At 36.0% G+C, this 20986-nt stretch overlaps 1 protein-coding gene across 1 annotated transcript; it reads left to right on the top strand.

Annotated features, from left to right (window-relative positions):
* The first annotated feature begins 876 nt into the window (after positions 1-876).
* LOC141283018 (solute carrier family 23 member 2-like) lies at positions 877-17561 on the top strand. The gene is made up of 7 exons (XM_073816289.1): positions 877-1190; positions 1365-1455; positions 10000-10033; positions 12927-13149; positions 14067-14162; positions 16677-16793; positions 17400-17561. Exons 4-7 carry the CDS (start codon positions 13108-13110, stop codon positions 17559-17561), a joined length of 417 nt encoding a protein of 138 aa, XP_073672390.1. The 5' UTR covers positions 877-1190; positions 1365-1455; positions 10000-10033; positions 12927-13107.
* Positions 17562-20986: the final 3425 nt, after the last annotated feature.

Here is a 20986-nt window from a genome sequence, read left to right on the forward strand (position 1 = left end):
TTTACTAATTATTATTATTTACTCAGTTAATAAAAACCTTAATGTAACAAAATAATTAATAAACAACAGTCAGCATTTGTTTTCGATGTCTTTAGCAAACATAAGCAAACAGGTCAAGAAGTTGACTCCATGTACAGGTGTCAGCTTTACTGTTTATACCAATGAAAACATTACACATTTACTACAGAAATTAGTTAGCAAGTTAATTTTGGTGATTTAGTATTTTAGATGTATCATTTAAAATTTAAATGATGGTAAATATTGAACTGGAAAGTTGTAGTTAAATGGCCGTAAAAATTCCATGTTCCTTATTTCCATTTGTTGAAAATTTCAAGTATTTGCCCAAATACCCCGAAACAGGTTTAGCTGCACTATACTTGAAGAATACGTGATGCTTTCCTGTGGTTCACACAACAAGTGCACCTTAGTTTATTATCTCGAATATATTGTGTATTTATGCTTGGACTAGTGTTTTACAACAAATTCAAAATATTTAATAACACAGTACATAAACACATTCCATAAGTGACTTTATAAAATATAGGTCAGTTAAGTAATTTATGTTCCAGTGCTATGAACCACTAGGGTGCGCTGAAATGCGATATAAAAGGCCTTTAGTAAAATGCGCCATTTTTACTATGAAAGATACCCCATCGGAGGTAATGAGGGTTTTGTAAGATAGATAGACGGGTGTGGAGGTTGAGGCAACGACTATATAACACGATGGCGCAGTGCTGTTTTAAAAATGAATGGGGTTAAGGGCAACGCCCACCGGTCGCTCTGGCGAAGGAAGTCCCGCCTTCGAGTACAATGAGCCAATCGTGAACCGTTAAATACCAACTCTCTGGGGGAGGAGCAACAGGGAAGCTGTGCCTGCCAGCCTTTGTAGCTGGAGCATCTTGCTAACAAGTGTTATAAGAGCACAAGAGACTCAAATTAAGGTACATTCAGTGTAAGGTTTAACGCATGTTTTATTGCGATCTTAGCAATTGATTTTAGAAATATTTATTTCCCATTTAAGTAGATACGACTTTTTTAACGAAATCGGAGTCGTTGTAGCGAACGGGTTACTGGAAACACGGGGGCAGGTACGACACCGCCAAGATATGAGTGGAGTGTTGCGTCATCGCTTCTAAGTAATTCTATTGGCCGAGAGTCGTCGGAAGGGATGGACTTAAGCGCGTAGTGACGTAAGAGTTTGTTTTGAGCATGCGTTTAAATGCCACAGTGTCCCGTGTTCTCTCTCTCTCTTTCTCTCTCTCTGTGTTGGCTATATAACAGCAAAATCCCAACACTTGTTCTCTGCTCATCGTATATTACGAACTCTCGCTGAAAGTCTTTGTCCCTGTATTTGCTTTTAGCAGTGATAAAGGGCGCTTAGCAAAGCTAAGTTACCAGGAGACAAATCAAAGGGGGAAATTACAGAAAAGGAGATCGTTTGTTCTTCCTGGAAAGGTAAGTGATGAATTCCATTCATTAGACACGTGCTGTACATTTCATTTTATTAAGTGTATGTTACAATACGTTGTAGTCATAATATTAGACACAGTATTAGAAAATGTCCCACTCGCATCCTATCGGTACTCCTCCAGTTGAAAAAATACGATGTGCTAGTCAGAAATTTGACTGACTGATTTATTTCTTTATGTTGCACAATATAATATACACAGTAAAGACAGTGTTGTCACGCGATCACTTCACCCCAATAACGTGTATGTGGTAGACATTTAACATTAGAAGAATGAATGGCGTTCAAGCCCTATTGATCAGCCACTACTGTTGAGTTGAGAGGAATATAAGCTGAAACACGGCCTCTTTTTAAAGGAACACGTGCTCTCAGGGATTTGTTTTCTCGGTTATTTTGCCATAGTGTATCCATCAGTGTAAGGATGCTACCAATGTTGACACATTCCAGCTTGAGTTGACTAAACGGAGTCTTACTGTCTTTCAGTCTTTGAGAAACATATCAAGTGTTATACGTGTTTATTAGTTTTTATTATCTTAAGAAATGGGTAATGAAGCATGTGAGGAAGTTAATGTAAGCATTGCTGCTGATTCATGCCAACCTCACTGATGTCTGGCATCATAAATGACTCATGAGATGCAACCTTGATGCATAGAGTAGTTGGAGATTATCTACAGAGACTTATGTGTTATGTAAGGATTAATGTAAAGGCAGCAGGTTGTTATTACAGAAATAAGGCTTATTTCGCAATAACAACCTGGTGCCTGTACATTATCCTGCTTATTACATTGGTATTACCTCATAGTTAAGGTAAGGAGCATTAAATGTTGATTTGAAATATCTTATCTACTAATAAACTTATACAGACCGTCTTCAAGGATAACCCATTTATTTTCGGTTTTAAGATAAGACACACTATTTGGTTGAATTATTTGTAAATCTAATGCCGGATGGATTTGTTATTAAAAGACATATTTATATTTCATTTTGTATAATATTTAACTGTACCTGTCAAAATGATTTGCCGCATCTGGGTTACCGTGTGTTATTCGTTTTAAGAGGTAGTTATCTGAAAAGAACGAACCTTGGAATGTTGCAACTGGCCAATCAGAATCAAGCATTTAGACCAGAGCTTCGATTTGGATTGCTCTTTAGATTTCTTCCAGCTATCTGGGGTTAAGAAGAGAACCAATGAATATAAAAACCAAATATTTTTCTTTGAACATGAAGTAGTGTAATTGTCCACATTTGTGTACAGCAGGTTCCAGTTAAACAGAATTTAGTATTATGGTGCAAACAACAAAAAAATGTGATGGGCACACCAAGTTTTAGGAGGTTAATAAATTAATTTATACCACAGGCCTGTTGAATGCTTTATACTGATTGGTTGAGAAATGTTTCATGGGTATGCTATGCATTATTTTTTGATAAACACACACCTGTCCTGTGAAATGTCTTTAAAAAACCTGTCGTAACCGTGGTATAAGCAGAATAATTGACCTCGGTCCTTTGAATTATTTGAAAATAATGCACACTCCACTTTGCGTCGTGCTGGATTACCCCTCATTGTCAATTATTTTTTTTTACATATTTGTTGGTTGAGTTTCAAAGCAAAGTGTTGGACTAACTAAATAAATTATGGCCTTTTTATTTTTCTAAAAACCTCTAGTAAAGCAGTCACCTGAGTGGTGGCTGAACTTGATGAGATGAATTCCACCCAATAATCTCATTCATGAGTTATTCATATTGACTATACATAAAGTACAGAGCAAAATTAATTATACTTCCTCAAGTTCCCCTTTGAACAAATCTTTTAAAAGTATGCATTCTTCTCGAATTCCAGACAATAATATTTCTTTAGTAAACAAGAAAAGTAACTAGTATGCAAGCTTAAAGACACTCAGAACAGTTTAGACTTAAAGATTCTTAAAGATGAATTCATCCAAATCTGATTTTATTTGTTCAGATTTGTGCTTTGAGGTGTTCCTGTAGATTAGTTTGTGTTAGCAGTGCAGTGCTAAAGGTGGTGGGTTTGAATCCCGGGAAATACACATACTAATAGAAATGTATAGCTTTAATGCACTGGAAGAGATCTGCAGGATTCACTAATGTAAATATAAGTTTGTCCTCAAACGGCAGCACGGAGGAATTAAGTCTGGAGTTTGACATACAAAGCTTGTAGCACAGGCTGTTGGACCACAGGCGGCTGTTGTGGGTGGAATGCTTTGCTTAAACAAATAAGATGCTCAGTTTTGACTTGACTAAGTTTTGATTTAAGAAGGCGTCTGCAGTGAATTTTTAAATTCATGCTAGTCAAAATCCCTTTAATTTGGTGCTTAAATTTTTATTTCGTAATTTGAAATTATCAGTATGCGGATCTTCTTTTAACTTCTTACACCCTGAAGCTATTTTGGGGATTTTCGCCTGGATTTGGCCTACCCAATTTCAAAAGCTTCCCATACCCACATGCAGAGGTTTACATACAAAAGTTTGGTATCATTTTACAGGTAACCCTTTGAAATTACATAAAACACTGTTAAAAGTGGTAAACATGGTTGTATGTGATATCAGTCCTCTAATAAACACAAAAATAAATAGGCGCTTTTTGATGTTTTTTTCTAAAGTTTTTGTTTGAAAGTATATAACTCTGGCCCTGGGTATCTCAGGTCCCTGCAGACAGTTTTGTTTGATTCCAGCAATTGTCAGCTTACAGAGGAAAAAGGAATTTTTTCTCTATCATAATCTATGCAAAAGTTATTTTACTCCAACTGAAGGGAGGAATAATACCCTTTTTGTATACAATTTCTGCCTAAGAACATTTGAAGTGTCCCCATAACCACATACAGTGGAATAAATGCAATTTCTTTATATCATTTTAAAGAAAACCCTTTGAAGTTACATAAAAAGCTGCTGTTTGTGACAAATATCGTTATTTATGTTGTTTTTCATATGATGAAACACCAAATTTTCTTTTTTATGTTGTAAACACTGTCTTTGATAGTGTATAACTCTGGTTCTGTGTGCTCTAGCAGACTGCAGACAGTTCTGGTTGTTACCAGCAGCAGACAGTAAACACCCAAAAAAAGAATGAACTCTTTAGCATGTCGCATTCAAAAGATATTCTTATTTTACTGAAGGGTGCGGAAATACATTTTTCATATAAATATTAATTTTTTGTTTTGCACATATAATAAAAAGCTAGGGATTAATTATGCAAACAACCAAAGAAAATGCTGTGAATGGACTCATTGTTTAGAGTAGGACCTAAAATTAAAGATGGTGTATCATTTGTGGCTATATGTGCTATCTGAGGCAGTCCACACTCAAGTTTCCCATATGTTTACAAAAGACCATTTTTTACCTTATTATTAATTCGATGATTGTTGGATATGTGTTGATATTAGAACAAAAACAACGCTGTAGCCTTATTCCTGAGAATGAGAGCTTTCATTTGATATAAGACTTGCCCATGTTTGTCATTTTTGAAAAATATGAAATATGTGAATATTATATGATATCAAAAAATATTGGGGGGGTGATGGTGTAAATTAAGTGTAAATAACTTTCTTACAGTAAAATATGTGTCAAAGTGATGCATATCTGCAGAAAGTAGAGACTCTAAGCTTTCAAACAGTATCTCATATGTGTTACTGGGGTCCATGACGGAGTATCAAAGATTAAAAGAATATTTTATATTAAGTCAAAATACGAAATTCTGGACCCGGGACAGGGTCCTCAGGGTTGAAGAGGTTAAGGTAAATATATTATTGAGTTTAATACAATTCTGTATGTATTGCCATGCACTATATCATTAATGATGATATCAAGAAATGTGTTATCAGCTGTTCTTTCTCTTATGGCGCTTTTCCATTGCATACCCCACGGTTTGGTTTGGTTTAGTTTGGGTCGGGTCAGCTTACTTTTGGGAGCTTTTCCATTGGGTGCAGTACGTGGTACCCAATACTTTTTTCGTACCACCTCGGTTGGGGTTCCAAGCGACCTGAGCTGATACCAAACGTGACGCGAAAACACAGCAGATCACTGATTGGTCTGAGAGAATCGTCATCGCTATAATGTAAAGATTAGCACTAAAGGTAAAGCTTTAGCGATGAAAAACATCCACAGGTTGAGAATCAGGGGCAACATACCAGTTTTTTTCCAAACTTGCAGTTTGTGGCGGAACATTCGCGATGAGCACGTCAGTATTATATGCTTAAACGCAACTTTAATGAGGCTCAGCGGAGTGCGTCAACTACTGACGCCACGGGTGTTTGAACAGAAACTGTCATGTGAGACAGAGGTAACGTTAGTGATAAACGCGATCAGCAAACATCTATTTGTGGTGGCAAATTTTAATTTTGTGGCGGACTGAGAAATAAATAAATGGGAATTTACAACAACGCTCTACCTTGTATGATGTCACAGCAGTAGGCAGTGCAAATATAACGACACGCTTATAATCCCTCCCACTGCGAAGTGATACCAAACTCCATGGAAAAGCTAACCACGCCAAAGTGAGGTGAGCTGACCCGACCCAAACTAAACTAAACCAAACCGTGGGGTACTATGCAATGGAAAAGTGCCATTAGTGCAAATCAGCATTTGTCAGCAGAAGTCTATGTTCTTATTGATGAGTGAAGAAATTGCCAATTAACTCTATTGATTTTTCACCCCCATAACTAAGTTACTGGAGAACAACGTAATAAAAGCTTGGAACAAACCAGCAGGCTATGGTCACAAAACACAGACTCTAGTCTCAGCCTTCATTAAAAACAAATTAACATGAACTAAAATAAAGAAATGCTGTAGATGTATTTTTCAATGTTTGTAACTTATTTTGTTACCTAATTTAGCAAATAGAACTTTATTGTAATAAGTTCCCAAAAATTTGTTAATTACACTTATTGGGCACTGATTAAGGTGTGTGTGTGTGTGTGTGTGTGTATGTGTGTTACTTGATCCTTTCAGTTAACTAACCTTCCATTATAGGGCTCATGTAATCGGTTACCTCCTGTAATGCAAAACGTAAGGGCATAACATTTTGATTGCACCTTCCTGTTGTGTCATTGTGGACTCATCATAACTGAGTGTTATTCATTCTCTCCTCTTTTTAGAGTGTATTGTTGAGTTTTGTCTCCCGTAAGCCTTTGACGTCTCATTCTGTAAGACATTTCAGGTTAGGCTCAATCATGTTAGACACAGATTTGGTCACTTTATGTGACTTAAGTGCTGGCGTGTTGATTATACACATACCTGTGTTTAACTATTACTGCAAACAATCAGTTTTTTATGTAATGTTTTTTTCTATAATATGTAGAGAAGAGTTTAATGCTTGATGTAAGGTTTTGACATAAAGTAGAAAATCCATGGTCAATATACATGACCTCATGTTTGCAGGTGCTTGATGGTGCCACTCTTACACAGAATGTACACATGGTGGTTTGATCAGCTGTGACTGTTGGGCAATATAAATCAATAACCCTTCCTCTCAGCCAGTGTCATGAAGTTTAAACATGACCACCACCTTCCAAAATTTCTTTATGAATCTTTATAAATTCAGTTTTATTTCTGCTGTCTTCCCCACATTTAAAAAAAAAACACAGACTCATGAGTTGGATTATTATTTCAAGTAACTAAAACTGTCAATTTTGGATATTACTGAGTTTGAGTATACAGTTCTTGTACTAAATAAATGTTTGTTACAAGAATCAACTTCACAGATCTGATTCAGTGGTCCTGAAGCGATCTCTTGTACTAAAGTTAGTTCTCACCCAACACCTTTTACTAGGCCACATCTCCTGAGATATCTTTAAATGACCCTTGTGTTATAATAAATCTTATGCAGTCTGTGTAAGGGATGCCATTAAATCCTCAGACATCTGCTGACGGCTGCTCTTCAGATTACCAGCTTATTCAATTCCCTCCTTCCTTTGGGGTCTCTGTTGAACTGATGTAAATCCAAGAGCCCCTGTGGATGTGTTCATTTAATTCATCCTTCATTTAGATGAATGGGCATCCAGCGGAGGTGAGCTGTGATGAAGTAAAGCCCTTTGTGGTACCCAGTGCAGTGGTCCTCTGATATTGGGCCCCTACATTGTTACACTATTGCCCCTTATCTCGGGTCACCACAGAGGGGGATAATGAAACGGCATATTTGGGAGAATTAGGTGGTATGGAAGAATGTGTTGTCATGGGTATGGAAAGGTCAGTTTCTTAGGGGGAAGCCAAGAATGTAGTTTAAGTGCAAATAAAAAATGATGAGTCAGGGAAGTCACTCACTTTATTCAGAATGATCAGAGCAAAGTTTTTAAATGGCAAGTTTGTGTATATGTGAATGATGAGTATGGGCATTTGGAGGGAGTTGGCGTTTGAAGTCTAATTTTTGGAGACTCTAGAATTATTGGGCACTAAAGTTTATATTATTTGTTGAAATTTACTTGCTTACATCATTCAAACATTTTAAGTGTAGCTTTAGTGTACAAATACATTTTGAGGCCACTGTTTGTGAAAACATTTGCCAAAAGCTGAAAAAACTGTGGGCTGTGGTGTAACGTATCAGCGACAACAACCCTTTTTTAAACAACGGCTAAAAATCAGTCCTATGCGTGTTTCCCCTTTAACCTCCTAAGACATACGTGGACATTTAATATTCCAGTATAAAATCCATTCATGCCATCCGTTACAAATATAATACATAATATATTAATGCATATATAATATAATTCATTTAATTATATAATCTTTTAGATTAATTTGGATTCAATTATGTCATATATAAATGTCTGGAGGGCCCTGGAACGAAATGTTTAGTGCTTGGAAGGTGACTCCCAGAAATTTATGTTTTATAAACTTTACCAATGCATCAAATCTAGCTTGGTTCTGATTTATCGCTTATTTTACAATCACTTTGCGGAAAGAGATAAGTTAATGTCAGCTTTTTTCTTTTAATGGTGCATTTAGAAATGTTTGCAGGAATTGTAAAACGAGCAAATATGTGAACCTTAACTGTAGTTTTTATTACAATCGTGCATTCACACACACTTCCTGTCTTCCATCATTTCCCCTGAGCATGTGCACGTATGAGCCCATACTATGAGACTTTGGAATAGACTTCACATAAATTGACAAAGTAGGTGAAAAGTGATCATTTATTTAACAAAGGTATAGTGTAAATTGCTCATTACAATTCACTTGACCAAAAGTAATACTTTTTTTTCTATTAGTTACTAAGTTTGACATGTAAATGTCATGACATTTAAAAAAATATATATATACTTAACCACCTTTAAAACCTGCATCTTCAGCATTATCTGACAGTAAAGGTCACTGCTGGAGACAATTATTATTATTATGATATATGATTGTTTTTAGCTGTTTTATTTTTTACAAATGTTAATTTACCAAAAAAAAATTTCAGACATCTGTTCTTTTAAATGTTATTTTCAATGCCATCTTCTCCAGATCTCCCTCAGTGGCCTTCACCACTAACAGTCTGCCTGGCAGATGTTATGTTCCGGCTGTCAGTGACTTGCAGAAATAAGCTCTTTATGTTTTGTCTATATATGCATTAGTACAGGTTGAGTGTCTAGGTTTAAGCATTTAAACATCATAGACTATAATTATGAGATGATGAGATCATTCAGGGTGACCAAAATGAAACGGGCGATACAGACGCTGTCGCCAGTGTGGCAGCAGATCAATACACTTCACATAGAGAAAAGACAGAACGGCAGTTTTTTGGAAAAAGATACTTTCCTAAATGTAAAAAAAGGAAACTTACAAGTATGTGAGTTCCCTGGGATCAAACCCAACACCTTTGAGCAACGTGTACACTAACGCTTATGGGTTTGTTGCGGTAGTTTTGTTTCAATCATAATAGTTTCCCAGTGAGCTGATAATCTCTGGGTTTAAGGTGTCTGTTTTGAGGGTAAAGGTTGATAGTTAAATAAATATTTGTGAGGTTCAGATTTTTTCCACATCTCCAGGCTGTCTTCATATCTTTCACGGTCAGAGTGGACACTTTATCCTTGTGTGAGTTGCAGACATATTCGTTGTTCAGATACTGAAATATAATCAAATCTTTTTGCTTCGGAGTTTTAAAATCAGGAGTAAATCTGCCTAAAGGATTCCATGCATAATGTTCTCATAAATCCATAAAATGAAGTTTTAATGGTATCTTAAGTTATTACCCTCTGAAAAGTGCAAGATTGTGTAAGACATTGTCCCAAATCAAGGACAGCAGTCAGTCAGTGTTTAGTGTATGAAGGTCCCCAATAAGGATCAATAAAAAGACATTCATATCACGTGATATGCAGTGTGTGAACATTTATTTGTCCTATTCTTATTACATCATGCCTAGACACTTTTTGTGTTATCAAGATTTCAATATACAAAACTCAAATGAAATGGCTCATAATAGAGTTTTGGCTACAAATCTATCTCCTAAATTTCTTTGTTTCTGTCTCATTCTCATCTTCCTACCTCTTTTTTGTCTCTTTCAGTTCCTTCATCTGTCTATTCCTCTTTTTCCCCAGAATACCTGTTACTCCTCCCCCACAGATGCTTCGGGTAAGATTTGTTGAGAGTAATGTGTGAACTATGTACTTATTCCCTGTGCCCAGCAGCCCTTAACCACCTGTTTTAGAAATAAAAAATATAGATGGTATCAGCTTAGGTACTCAGTGAACCTAGTCTGTAAACTTCAGATAAGAATCTGATTAGGACACTGACACTGGCAACACTGCAATGTCTAAGGGAGATTTTAAATGGCCTTTTAGCTGTTTTGTTAATGCAAAGTTGTTTCAAAGATGTTGTGCAAGAGTCTTAGGCCATGCTGTTACAATTAGATTTGTTATTTTTTCTAATGGTATAATGACAGAAAAACATCATTTCTAATTCAAATCTAATGACTTCAGGACCAAAAAAGTTTAATCTGCTTCGTGCCCAGAGAGGTAAATTACTGAAAGGAAAATTACTGCAAAGATTTTGATTATTTTCTAACTTATGCTGCACACACACCAGAAGCGAATTTAACTATTTGCACGAGTAGATTACAAACAAGTCAATGCAAAGATGCGAATAGACGTGAGTTCGCGCTTGGCGATGTGAAGGAAGGATGCAAATTGGGTGGTGCAGTTGCAGTGAACACACACTATTCGCCTCAGACACATCTTTCTTGCTAGTTAAAAATAGTCAACTTTAGCGGAAAGAAAGTTTAATCCTGCGAGGAATGCGATGCTTCGCATTTGGTGTGTGCAAAGCAATTGTTTTTATTACAATGTGTTTTATAATTCAACTAAAATTGTAGAATAAAGCTTTTATTTATTATAAAATGTTTGTCAAATCCATAAATGAAAATCTATTTATAAATATTTGTGTGCGGGTGGTGTGGCATTTGCTTTGACAGCATTCACTTAAGCTGGACTACAAAACTCAGTGACCTGATGATTCATTTTATCCCAGCAAGAATGTTTCAAATAATCAATAAAATCTGACCCTTTGTACAGTGGAGTGAATGTGTTTTGAGATGTGTGTACATTTACGATTTTTCAGTATTTTACCATTTCAAAAATTCCAAATATTTAAGGTTTGAAATGACAACCTCCCCACTTTTACTCTGGTCTCTGACTTTTGCACTGTATTGTATGTTGATGAATTGATCTTAAGTAATGTAAGAGTTAAGCACATCATATGGGATGCTGGTGAAGTCGGATTTTTGGACACACACGGCTGATAGATACCAGACAGATGTGATTGCCCTGTAGTTCAAGGGTGCACAGAGAAGATGGGCGGTAGTGGGAGGGACACAGCTGTTGTTGGTGTGCTTACATGTCTAACCAACATCATTAGTCAGGAAAGGTGCTGGCTCAAGGCCACAACAAAAGTAAACAGGACATGACGGTTTCCAAAATAAACAACATCCTCTGATAATGTATACTGACCTTCCCTTCCCTCTCTCTCTCTCTTAAATCACTGCCTCTCTTTTGCATGTTTCCATTCTACAGTTCCATGACTTTCCAACCTTGCTGTTAATCTTTTCTTATCCCCTCTTTCTTCTGTCCTTCAACATTTTTAAACTATTTTACTTATTTGTGTCCCATATAAGTATAACTATACAATAATTCCAATTTTTTTACTGTAATGGGCATCTTCAGAAACTAGGGCTGTCAAAAGATGCAAAATAAGTGTGTGTGTGTGTGTGTGTGTGTGTGTGTGTGTGTGTGTGTGTGTGTGTGTGTGTGTGTGTGTGTGTGTACCTGGTAATTATCACGTTGTGGGGACCAATTGTCCCCACAAAGATAGGAATACCAGTCTTTTTGTGACCTTGTGGGGACATTTTGATGTCCCCATGAGGAAACAAGCTTATAAATCAAACAAAATGATGTTTTTTTGAAAATATGAAGTAGTAGAAAGGTTTTTGTGATGGTTGGGGTTAGGGAATGGGGTAGGTAAGGGGAATAGAATATACAGTTTGTACGGTATAAAATGCATTACGTCTATGGAATGTCCCCACAAAACATGGAAACCTGTGTGTGTGTGTGTGTGTGTGTGTGTGTGTGTGTGTGTGTGTGTGTGTGTGTGTGTGTGTGTGTGTGTGTGTGTGTGTGTGTGTGTGTGTGTGTGTGTGTGTGTGTGTGTGTGTGTGTACATTTTTTTATTTATGTATAATTTTTATTTAATATAAAATATTTAAAAATCTTAAATACATAAATATTAATGTTTCTTACATACATACATACATGTATGTGTGTGTATTTATATATACAAAATAATTGCACATAGTGCACACATATATGTAACACAAACTTTTATTTTGTATGTGACTTTTGACAGTCCTATCAGAAACATCAAGGGGTTGAAAAAGATTTTACACCTTTTTCCCAAAAAGATATGATGTGTGTTGACTGCATGATGTCAAAACTCATTGCAACTCAGTATTCTTGTCCGCTGTAAAAAACACAAAAAAAACTTGTTAGACGTAATAGTGATGAAAATTAATACAAAATCTTTTCTGTGTTTCATAAAGCGTATTACTTGAAACTATGGGAAAGTTTAATAATTACAAAATGTATTTGGATGACCTGTTTCTTTAAAACACATAATGTGTGTATTATACATACGCTGTAAAAAATGTTATCAAATCAACATGTATTTTTATGTTCCTTTCACTTAAATTAGTTAAAACAATTTCAATTAGTTTTTCTAAGTTGTGTCAACTGTGATAAGTCAAAACTTTAAAAAGTAGGTTGAATTGACTTGCATAATTAAGTTGTTTAAACTTCATGCTGTATTTTTTACCAGTGTAGTAAAAACTTTCATTTTTCTTTCTCAAATACAGACTGAACTATATAGATTTTTTTTTTATTTGGCTGAGACTATATTAAGTGTTAAATTATTGCTTTTGTTAAAGACTCAGTGATTTTGGCCTAAAGATTTACATTTCTGTGTTATTTCACCTCAGATGATGAGCTGGCTATTCATTCAGTGGTGCATGAAAGAGTGCTGACGGGTCGAGGCGCAGCGTTTCTACCAGAGGGAGTAGAAAAGCAGGACAGAAGAAGAAAAATAGGATCGGGGAGGAATGGGTGTTGGTAAAAACACCACCTCCAAATCGATGGACTCCACCGCAGAGCTTGCCAAATATGATGAGGAGACCAAACACAGCAAATTTCTACCCCATCCCAGTAAGTGTGTAATCAGTCAGAAAACAATTCATTCAAACCCGTCATTACCTTCACTCTGCATGACATCAAATACGTCTGTGTCTAAAGCATGTGTGCATTGCCATTTAAAATAAGGGCCATTTAAAATCCAAAAAAAATTTTTAAGCTCAATTATATGTGAACATTTTATGAACCAGACCTATGTTAGCACATACGAGCAATACAAACATTAGTTTCTTCCTTCACATCTTTTCACCAGTGTCGAAATTAACATCAGCATCTATTTTCTACTAGTCATACCCAACACTCCAGTCAAGATTATTACATAAGAGAACTTTCTCAAGCAACTAGTTTTAAATTTAGACTATTTCTTATATATAATAATGGCTGTAGGGTAGTTTGATGTGTATACCATGGTTTGACTGATTACCACATTCATAAACTCATAATAGTCTTAACATCGTTCTATATGTCTAAGTATCTGTTCTATTCTGACTGATATGATGTCTTGTTAGAAAGCTGTCAGTACAGATATGACAAATCCTGGTTTCAGTAAACTATTCGTAAATTAAGAATTCTGTGGTCCTTTTTATTATGTCAGCATGACCCTGAAATTTGAACGTGTCCTGCTGGAGTGGGTTCAGTAGGTCTGGTCAGCACATGGGTCGAATATCTTAAGGTCGTGTGGCAAAATTATTCACTTGACACTGAATCTCTGGCATTTAAATCTGGCACAGAGAACCAAACCAAATTTAATGTGCTGTAGGCATTTCTTCTCATGATGTGACCCCTTGCGTTTCGTTTGCTTTTTTAATTGTGACACTGGCATCCGCTTTAACCCTTTCGTTACATGATTGCAATAGCACTATCAGTTTCCCATCTTTTATTTCTTGATGGATGTTCATTGCTCAATGGTCACATGTCTGTGCGTTTGACAGGTGGTTAATGGGGTTGTCCAAACGCCTGGAGACCAAGACACCGAAGACACAAAACTCATGGCCATTTACACCAAAGACAGCCAGACTGAGGACAAGGTGAGATTTCACTATCGTCTCCTGCTGAATGTATGCTGTAATTTTGAAACATGATTTTTTTTGCTTTTTGGTCTTTTGGGAGGCATCAAGTCAGTTTTCCTAACAGTTCAGTTCCTTAAAATTTTGATTGGTTTTGATTTGAGCGACCTCTTCCTAAAACCACACCTTTTTGCATTCTTGTAGCTCTATTGCAATTTCATTGACACTTTCTTCACTGATCAGATCAGACATTGCACACGAGTGACGAGAAATCCTGAAAGTTGACTCGATTCTGGGGCTTGTAGAACATACTTTGCTTTTCATACTGTGGCAACCAAGGCTATAGAAAGATTTACTTCCTCTTGAGTCAGCATCTGTTTTCAGAAGTGTATTTTTTAAGTCATTACTCATCCTGCAAGGTTTGTGAGGTCACAGTTAAAAAGAAATCTACCACTTTAGTCACATAATTCATCTTTTTCCTTTTCAGTTTTAGCATTAAGGGTGGAATTGCCATTTCTTCATAACCATAAGTATTTTATGCCATAGGTGTCAGTTATATAGCAGCAGGAGTTACATCTGGGTATGCACTAGGAGTTTGTTATGGTCTCATGATATTATTATACTTTTAAGCCTGTCTCATTCTACAGCTGGGTATTATGGCATAGAGCTCAGATGCAAAACCCTCCAAGTGCGTCCGACATTTGCTGGGCTTCGCAAAAAAATAAACAAGGCACGCATGGAAAATAGAGACAGGACTGCATGTAGTCAAGATGGGGCAAGTTAATTTATTAGCAGTACAGCTTTTAATTACCAAACTGAATGCTGTCTGTGCGCAGAAGAAGGAATGCAGCCTTTTTGATGCAGGCACTAGCGGCAAGGGCATTAAGATGACGTCGAACCACATACATGGAAAAGAGAAAACTCCAGCGGAAACAGCTGGATGGTCAGTCACGTGAGCTTAATGTTCGCTACGTCAGAATTTATTAGGTAAATGCGTTTACATCTCCCATTATTCACATTAACACTTTTTCGCATAAATCAAAAAAACACCTCAGGCGAGCATACAAATGTTTGCAAATTAAGGAATTTTTATTCGAAATTTGTCGTTTCCATCACTCGTTTTTTTTAATGCGATACTTCAAAAAAGTGTGCATAAAATCATTGTGATGGAAACATGGCTAATGACTCCTAATGGATTCGGCCAACAATACAGTATTTCTCAATGGCCTGAGGCTGGGATTAAGCACATTTTTAGCAGAGTATTTGCTGAACTTCTAATACATGCCGAAAGCATTTAGTCAATTTTCGGAGGTGGTGTTTACAGGCTTTCGCATCTGAGCTACTCATTTCCACATTTATAAATTTTTATTTTATATAGGTAGTATTATAATTTAGATTTTGCTGTAAATAATTCAATAAATTAGGCATGTTATACACCTTACACGTGTTTTAAATCTTAACAACTCATGGGTGGCTTGGTCTCAGGTTTCTCTTGTGTTTTTCCCAAATCTATTTTCTCTTCCTGATTATAACTTCCTGATAATTAAGTTTTTTTGTTGTTGTTTTTTGTTTGTTTATCACACCCTCTCTATTAACTTTTGTAGCTTTATCAAGCAGCATCCAGTCTGCATGCAGGACGCATGATAGTTTTAGTGTGGGCTTTATTCATACGGTTCCTCAGTCATTATGACTCTGCACTTTTTTTCTCACAGAGAGAACAGGACAGCAACCTGTATAGTTTCCTCTCAGGTTTCAATTCTGATGCAACACTTGGATTTTCTTTTATCTCTCTAGTACTATTTTTCTGCTATTGTTTAGAACTCCTGTAATCTAGACTAAGGTTGAGTGCAAACAACATAAAAGAACATATCAAGAGAATTAATGTAGCGTGTGACCGGTGGAGTAGAATGACTTGACTTGACTTGTTTTGTTCTTTTATACTTCACTTGACTACACAAACTGTGAGAGTATATTTACATGTATGTAAATATTGTTGGCATATGTTTTATGAAAAGCGCTTACACTTTAAAAAGTTTATTCCACTTAGAATGTTACTTAAGTTTCACAAAAAAATTTAGGTGTTACCAATTGAAGTATTTTATTTAATCCAACTTTTTACAGTGTAATGTATATCCAGGCATTACTTTTTACCTGTTTATGCATTCCTGTGAATTGAGCATTCGGCACCATGCTCCTCCCAAACTGTGATTTGTTATTTTGAACATTGATGTAGCAAGATGTTTATAAAAGTCTTCATTTCATACATATTGCAATTGTACTGTATCTTGCATTATGTTTTTAAAGCATTATGTTTACATTTTTCATCATCATTTTTAAATCTTCTGTCCATTTAAAAAAATTAATTGATCCAAAATGAAATAGTTGCATTTAGAGGCACTGATTTGCTGCTGATGTTTTATCATTGTGCACACGCTGATGCTGTTTATAGTATACAGCTTCTCTGGAGTCCAGATCTGTTACTATAGGAACTGTCCAGAGTCTGACTCCCATGTTTCCTGTGCTTCTCTGCTTCAGTGCTCCATATCAGAGACGATTGATAGTGCAGACAACATCGACGCCAGGAGAATGGAAATGATATACACCATAGAGGACACACCTCCATGGTACCTGTGTGTGTTCCTGGGTTTACAGGTACTACTAAATGTATAGCCACACACATGCTGTGTCATTTACCTGTTCATGTGAAAAGTGAGGTACACCATACAGTTATTTTATATATCAGCCTAATATACAATAGTATCTCAAGACTTTATAAATTTTGCATTGTTGCAAAGCAGCTTTTAAGTATATAATATCATTAAATGAAAAAAACAAGCTTATATACAATATATAAATATACAGTATAGACAATACATACTATTGTTGTGATTTTTTTCTTTAGATGTGTATAGCAATATTAACAGTACAAATAATTGTCTGTAGGATTTTAATCAGACAATATATTCATAGTGCTGTAACTGTTATATACTCAATGTACAAATTGTTGTAAGTCTCACAACAAAGATTTAAGACTTCAAAGGACAGTTTCCCAGACAGGGCTTAAGTCTAGTACCAGAATATCCATGTTTGAGCCCTCTTAACTGAAAACACCATGCACAGACAAATCTTAAAATACATAAGTGCTATTGTTTATCTCAAGATGCTCACAAGTAATGTTTTTGTAAAACTTGACATCACAGATACAAGTTTTCCACTTCCAGAAAACACAAAGAATTTTTTTTTATCATTTCTCCTCAGCACTATTTAACATGCTTCAGTGGGACTATTGCTGTGCCATTCTTGTTGGCTGAAGCCATGTGTGTGGGATATGACCAGTGGGCCACCAGTCAGCTGATTGGCACCATTTTCTTTTGTGTGGGCATTACCACCCTGCTGCAAACCACCCTCGGGTGCCGGTAAGTGTGTGTGTGTACTGTGACCCATCAGGTATACATAGCAATCCAGAAAATGTATATATTTGACTAAACCACAAGACTATACTGTAAGCTTGATTTAACTTCTCAAGAATACAAAAATTATACTGCGTTGATATTTCATTTGTATTTTATACTTGTATATCAGTATGATAGTAGTTTTGGTTTGAAACTCCACTTTTTGTCGTTGTCTCTTTCTGTGACATTTAGCACAACATCCATCTGAAATTTTCCATCTGCATTTAAGACCACCAGACCACTTTATCTGATAAAGATAAGATGATAATATCTAAAACATAGCTCGACACAAGACAGACATCAGTCTCAGCTGGGCTTTGAATGAATCATAACGCTTTAATATGAACAGTGTAGTGATTATCAGATCTGAATGCTTGCTCACAATGGCAGAGCGTTAGTAACACGTTGTAATATACGCATGAAGTTTGCGTCACTCTTTTTCTTGGGTGAGGTGGGCAAGTTAGAACAAGGATACAAACATTATGATATTGCTGTAAAAGAAAAGCAATTGATGCAAGAGGTGTCAGTTTGTGGTCAGGCAGGATTTGGTTTTTAGGGGTTTGGTGTGATCTCATGATGTAATCGTAAATTATGCCTGTCCCAGTCTAAAGCTGGCTGTTATTTTTTCCTCTACATGCATGATTAAATAAGCAGGGCATGTTTTACTTCCTACGCATGTTTCAAATCTTAACAACCCGTTGTTAACCTGATACCAGGTGTCTCCTTCCACAGCTGTTTACTAACAAATCAATTTTCTCATCCTCTTTTTAAAATGTATTTTCTTTTTCGTTGTATCATACTTTTCAGTTTCTCACTTTCTGGTGATCTTGTTCCTTATAATCTTACTGTCTCGCTCTCTTTTTATATATGGTATCTTTCTCGGTTCCTGTTTTTCTCATTGTAATTCTGCTGGCTTTATCATAGCACCAGTACAGCCACATTTTCTCCTTGTGACCACTTTCCTCAAACGACCCATCAACCTTGATTCTTCTCATGCATGTTTTTCTTCATCTCAGTGACTCTCAGCCCACAAGAAATCAAATTTTTCTTAAAAATGTGGAAGAGAAAATGATAAGGGGATTTCAAAGTTTCTTGCCGTGCGAGAGCTGCTTTCGTTGGAACAAAATCAAGCTCTCCGTTGGTCGTGTAACAGGAGCTCTGATGAATATGGGTCACTTCAGTCTTAGCTGTCTGTCAGTCTTTGTGTTTATTACACATTTTGACTGAGAGATTTAATAAGATTTAGGCAAAAAGTGATTTGACCCTTATATAGGGTAGCTTCACTATGTGAATGTGAAAAAGGGAACCAGGAGCGTGACAAAAATGCCACGACACATTCAAATTATCTGCATAGTCAAGTGCCAGTCACTGGATACAGACTATAGTGACCTTAAAGGGATAGTTCACTTTAAAATGAAAATTCATTTACTCATCCTCATGTTGTTCTTAATCTGTATGAATTTCTTTTTTCTGATGAACACAAAAGAAGATATTTTGAGAAATGATGGTAAACACACAGCAGTAAGTGACCATAGACTTCCATAGTAGGAATAAAAAAATATGATGGAATTTAATGGGTACTGTCAACTGTGTGTTTACCATCATTTATCAAAACATTTTCTTAGTCATTTATCACAATACTCCCAAAATGTTTTTTTCCTACTATGGAAGTCTATGGTCACTTACTGTTGTGTGTTTACCATCATTTCTCAAAATATCTTCTTTTGTGTTCATCAGAGACAAAAAATTCATACAGGTTTAGAACAACATGAGGATGAGTAACTTTAAAGTTACTTGGTATAAATGTACTTTGGAAAGTGCATTTTAAGCTTAGTGACTCTATCATAACCATATCTACATAATAAGAGTTCTCACAAGAAATATGATGCAGTCTGTTTGTTTGAGCTGTCATTATATGTCTGCGATGAAAAGAATAACAAATATTTATTTTTCTGATTATCGAACCACTGTATATTCTGACACCAGATGGACCAGCTGTCAGTGGACCAATAGCAGCCTGGTCCTTATGTGGCCTTGCCACGTACTTTGATTTGATTTGAATAAGGATTGAGTGATTTTGATAACACAGGCCCTCTTACAAAATAACCAGTGCGTCAGTCTCTTATCTACAGACCTTGGGTTCAAGTTTATGCCTTATCCACATGTACCGTACTTATTTTCTAAAAGCACTAATGAAAAGAATTCAGGAACGGTTATTTCCATCATTTTGTGTGTGTGGTATCACTGCTTTATCAGTTCACTTTTAATGTGATGTTGCAATAAAGCACATGATGGAAAATGCTAATGAGGAAGCTCACGGTGATGGCGTTGACAAAACTTAAGTAAATTCAAAGACAGGTCTCATGATGGAGATTGTGGGATTCTGGGAAGGTCTAATAATAGACAAACCATTGTCATAATGTTTGGTAATTTTCTCTTTCAGACATGTCTGTTCTTCATCTTCCATTCTCTTTTTTTTTGGCATGCTTTCTGCATCAGATACCCATCTGATGCAATCTATCTCATATGATCCTCTGTTTTGACGTCACTGCTTGTGGCACATGTTGTCTCCAGGGAAACGTGAATGAATAAAGGAAATGATAAAGATTAGAGTGGAAAGCACATGACGAGAGCTGCCGTGTGCCTGTGTGTGTGCATGTGTTCTGTCTACCTGTATTTATGAATCACCAGGATGTTTGTGTGCCTAACACTTTGTGTGTATGTATGTGGTCGGCCAGCTTTGTGGAAATGATAAAGTGATATAAGAGACCTGAAATTAAACGTGTATTATATTACCAGATATAAACATTCCCAATATACAAGTTGTTCTGACCCTTGGTTCCAACTTGCAGATATGAATGAATAGAGACCTTTTAAACATAATATGTGCCCTTGTGTAGTCTTATGCCTGCATGTTCTTTTGAAAGTTACTATTCTTATTCCTTGGCAAATGAACATTTAATTGATAGTTCAGCAAAAATGTTAAAATGGTTTGGTTCTATGATTTAGTCACCCTTAAGCAATCCGAGATACATGCTGTTTGTCCATCATCTTTTAGACTAATAAAATTGTTGAAATATTTTAGAAAATGCCCTGGCTTTTCCGAGCTTTATAACCGTAGAAAGCAAAGTCCATGAAATTTCAAGGCCAAAAAAGTGCATTCTTTCTTCACAGCTCCAAGGGGTTAATAAAGACCCAAATCTGAGTGCAATCGATGTGATTTTGTAAGAAAAAAAAACATATTTGAAACTTTATATAAACTATAATAGTGAACCTTTCATAGAAGTTGTCTTTTAACCAATACCCGTTCTTGTCTTATGCCAACTTTGTTTAACTTTTTGGATTAACTTCAAATGTTGACTAGCATTTATCAGCTAGCGTCCAGGATTCTTA

This window comes from Paramisgurnus dabryanus, chromosome 11 (assembly GCF_030506205.2).
Source record: "Paramisgurnus dabryanus chromosome 11, PD_genome_1.1, whole genome shotgun sequence".
Lineage (NCBI taxonomy): Eukaryota > Metazoa > Chordata > Actinopteri > Cypriniformes > Cobitidae > Paramisgurnus > Paramisgurnus dabryanus.

Bases quoted from the DNA above. Each gene is read 5' to 3' on its own strand.
- LOC141283018 (XM_073816289.1), top strand. From the start codon at position 13,108: ATGATGAGGAGACCAAACACAGCAAATTTCTACCCCATCCCA. The intron at 13,150-14,066 runs GTAAGTGTGTAA...TGCGTTTGACAG, and splicing joins CAAATTTCTACCCCATCCCA to GTGGTTAATGGGGTTGTCCA. The intron at 16,794-17,399 runs GTACTACTAAAT...ATTTCTCCTCAG, and splicing joins GTGTGTTCCTGGGTTTACAG to CACTATTTAACATGCTTCAG.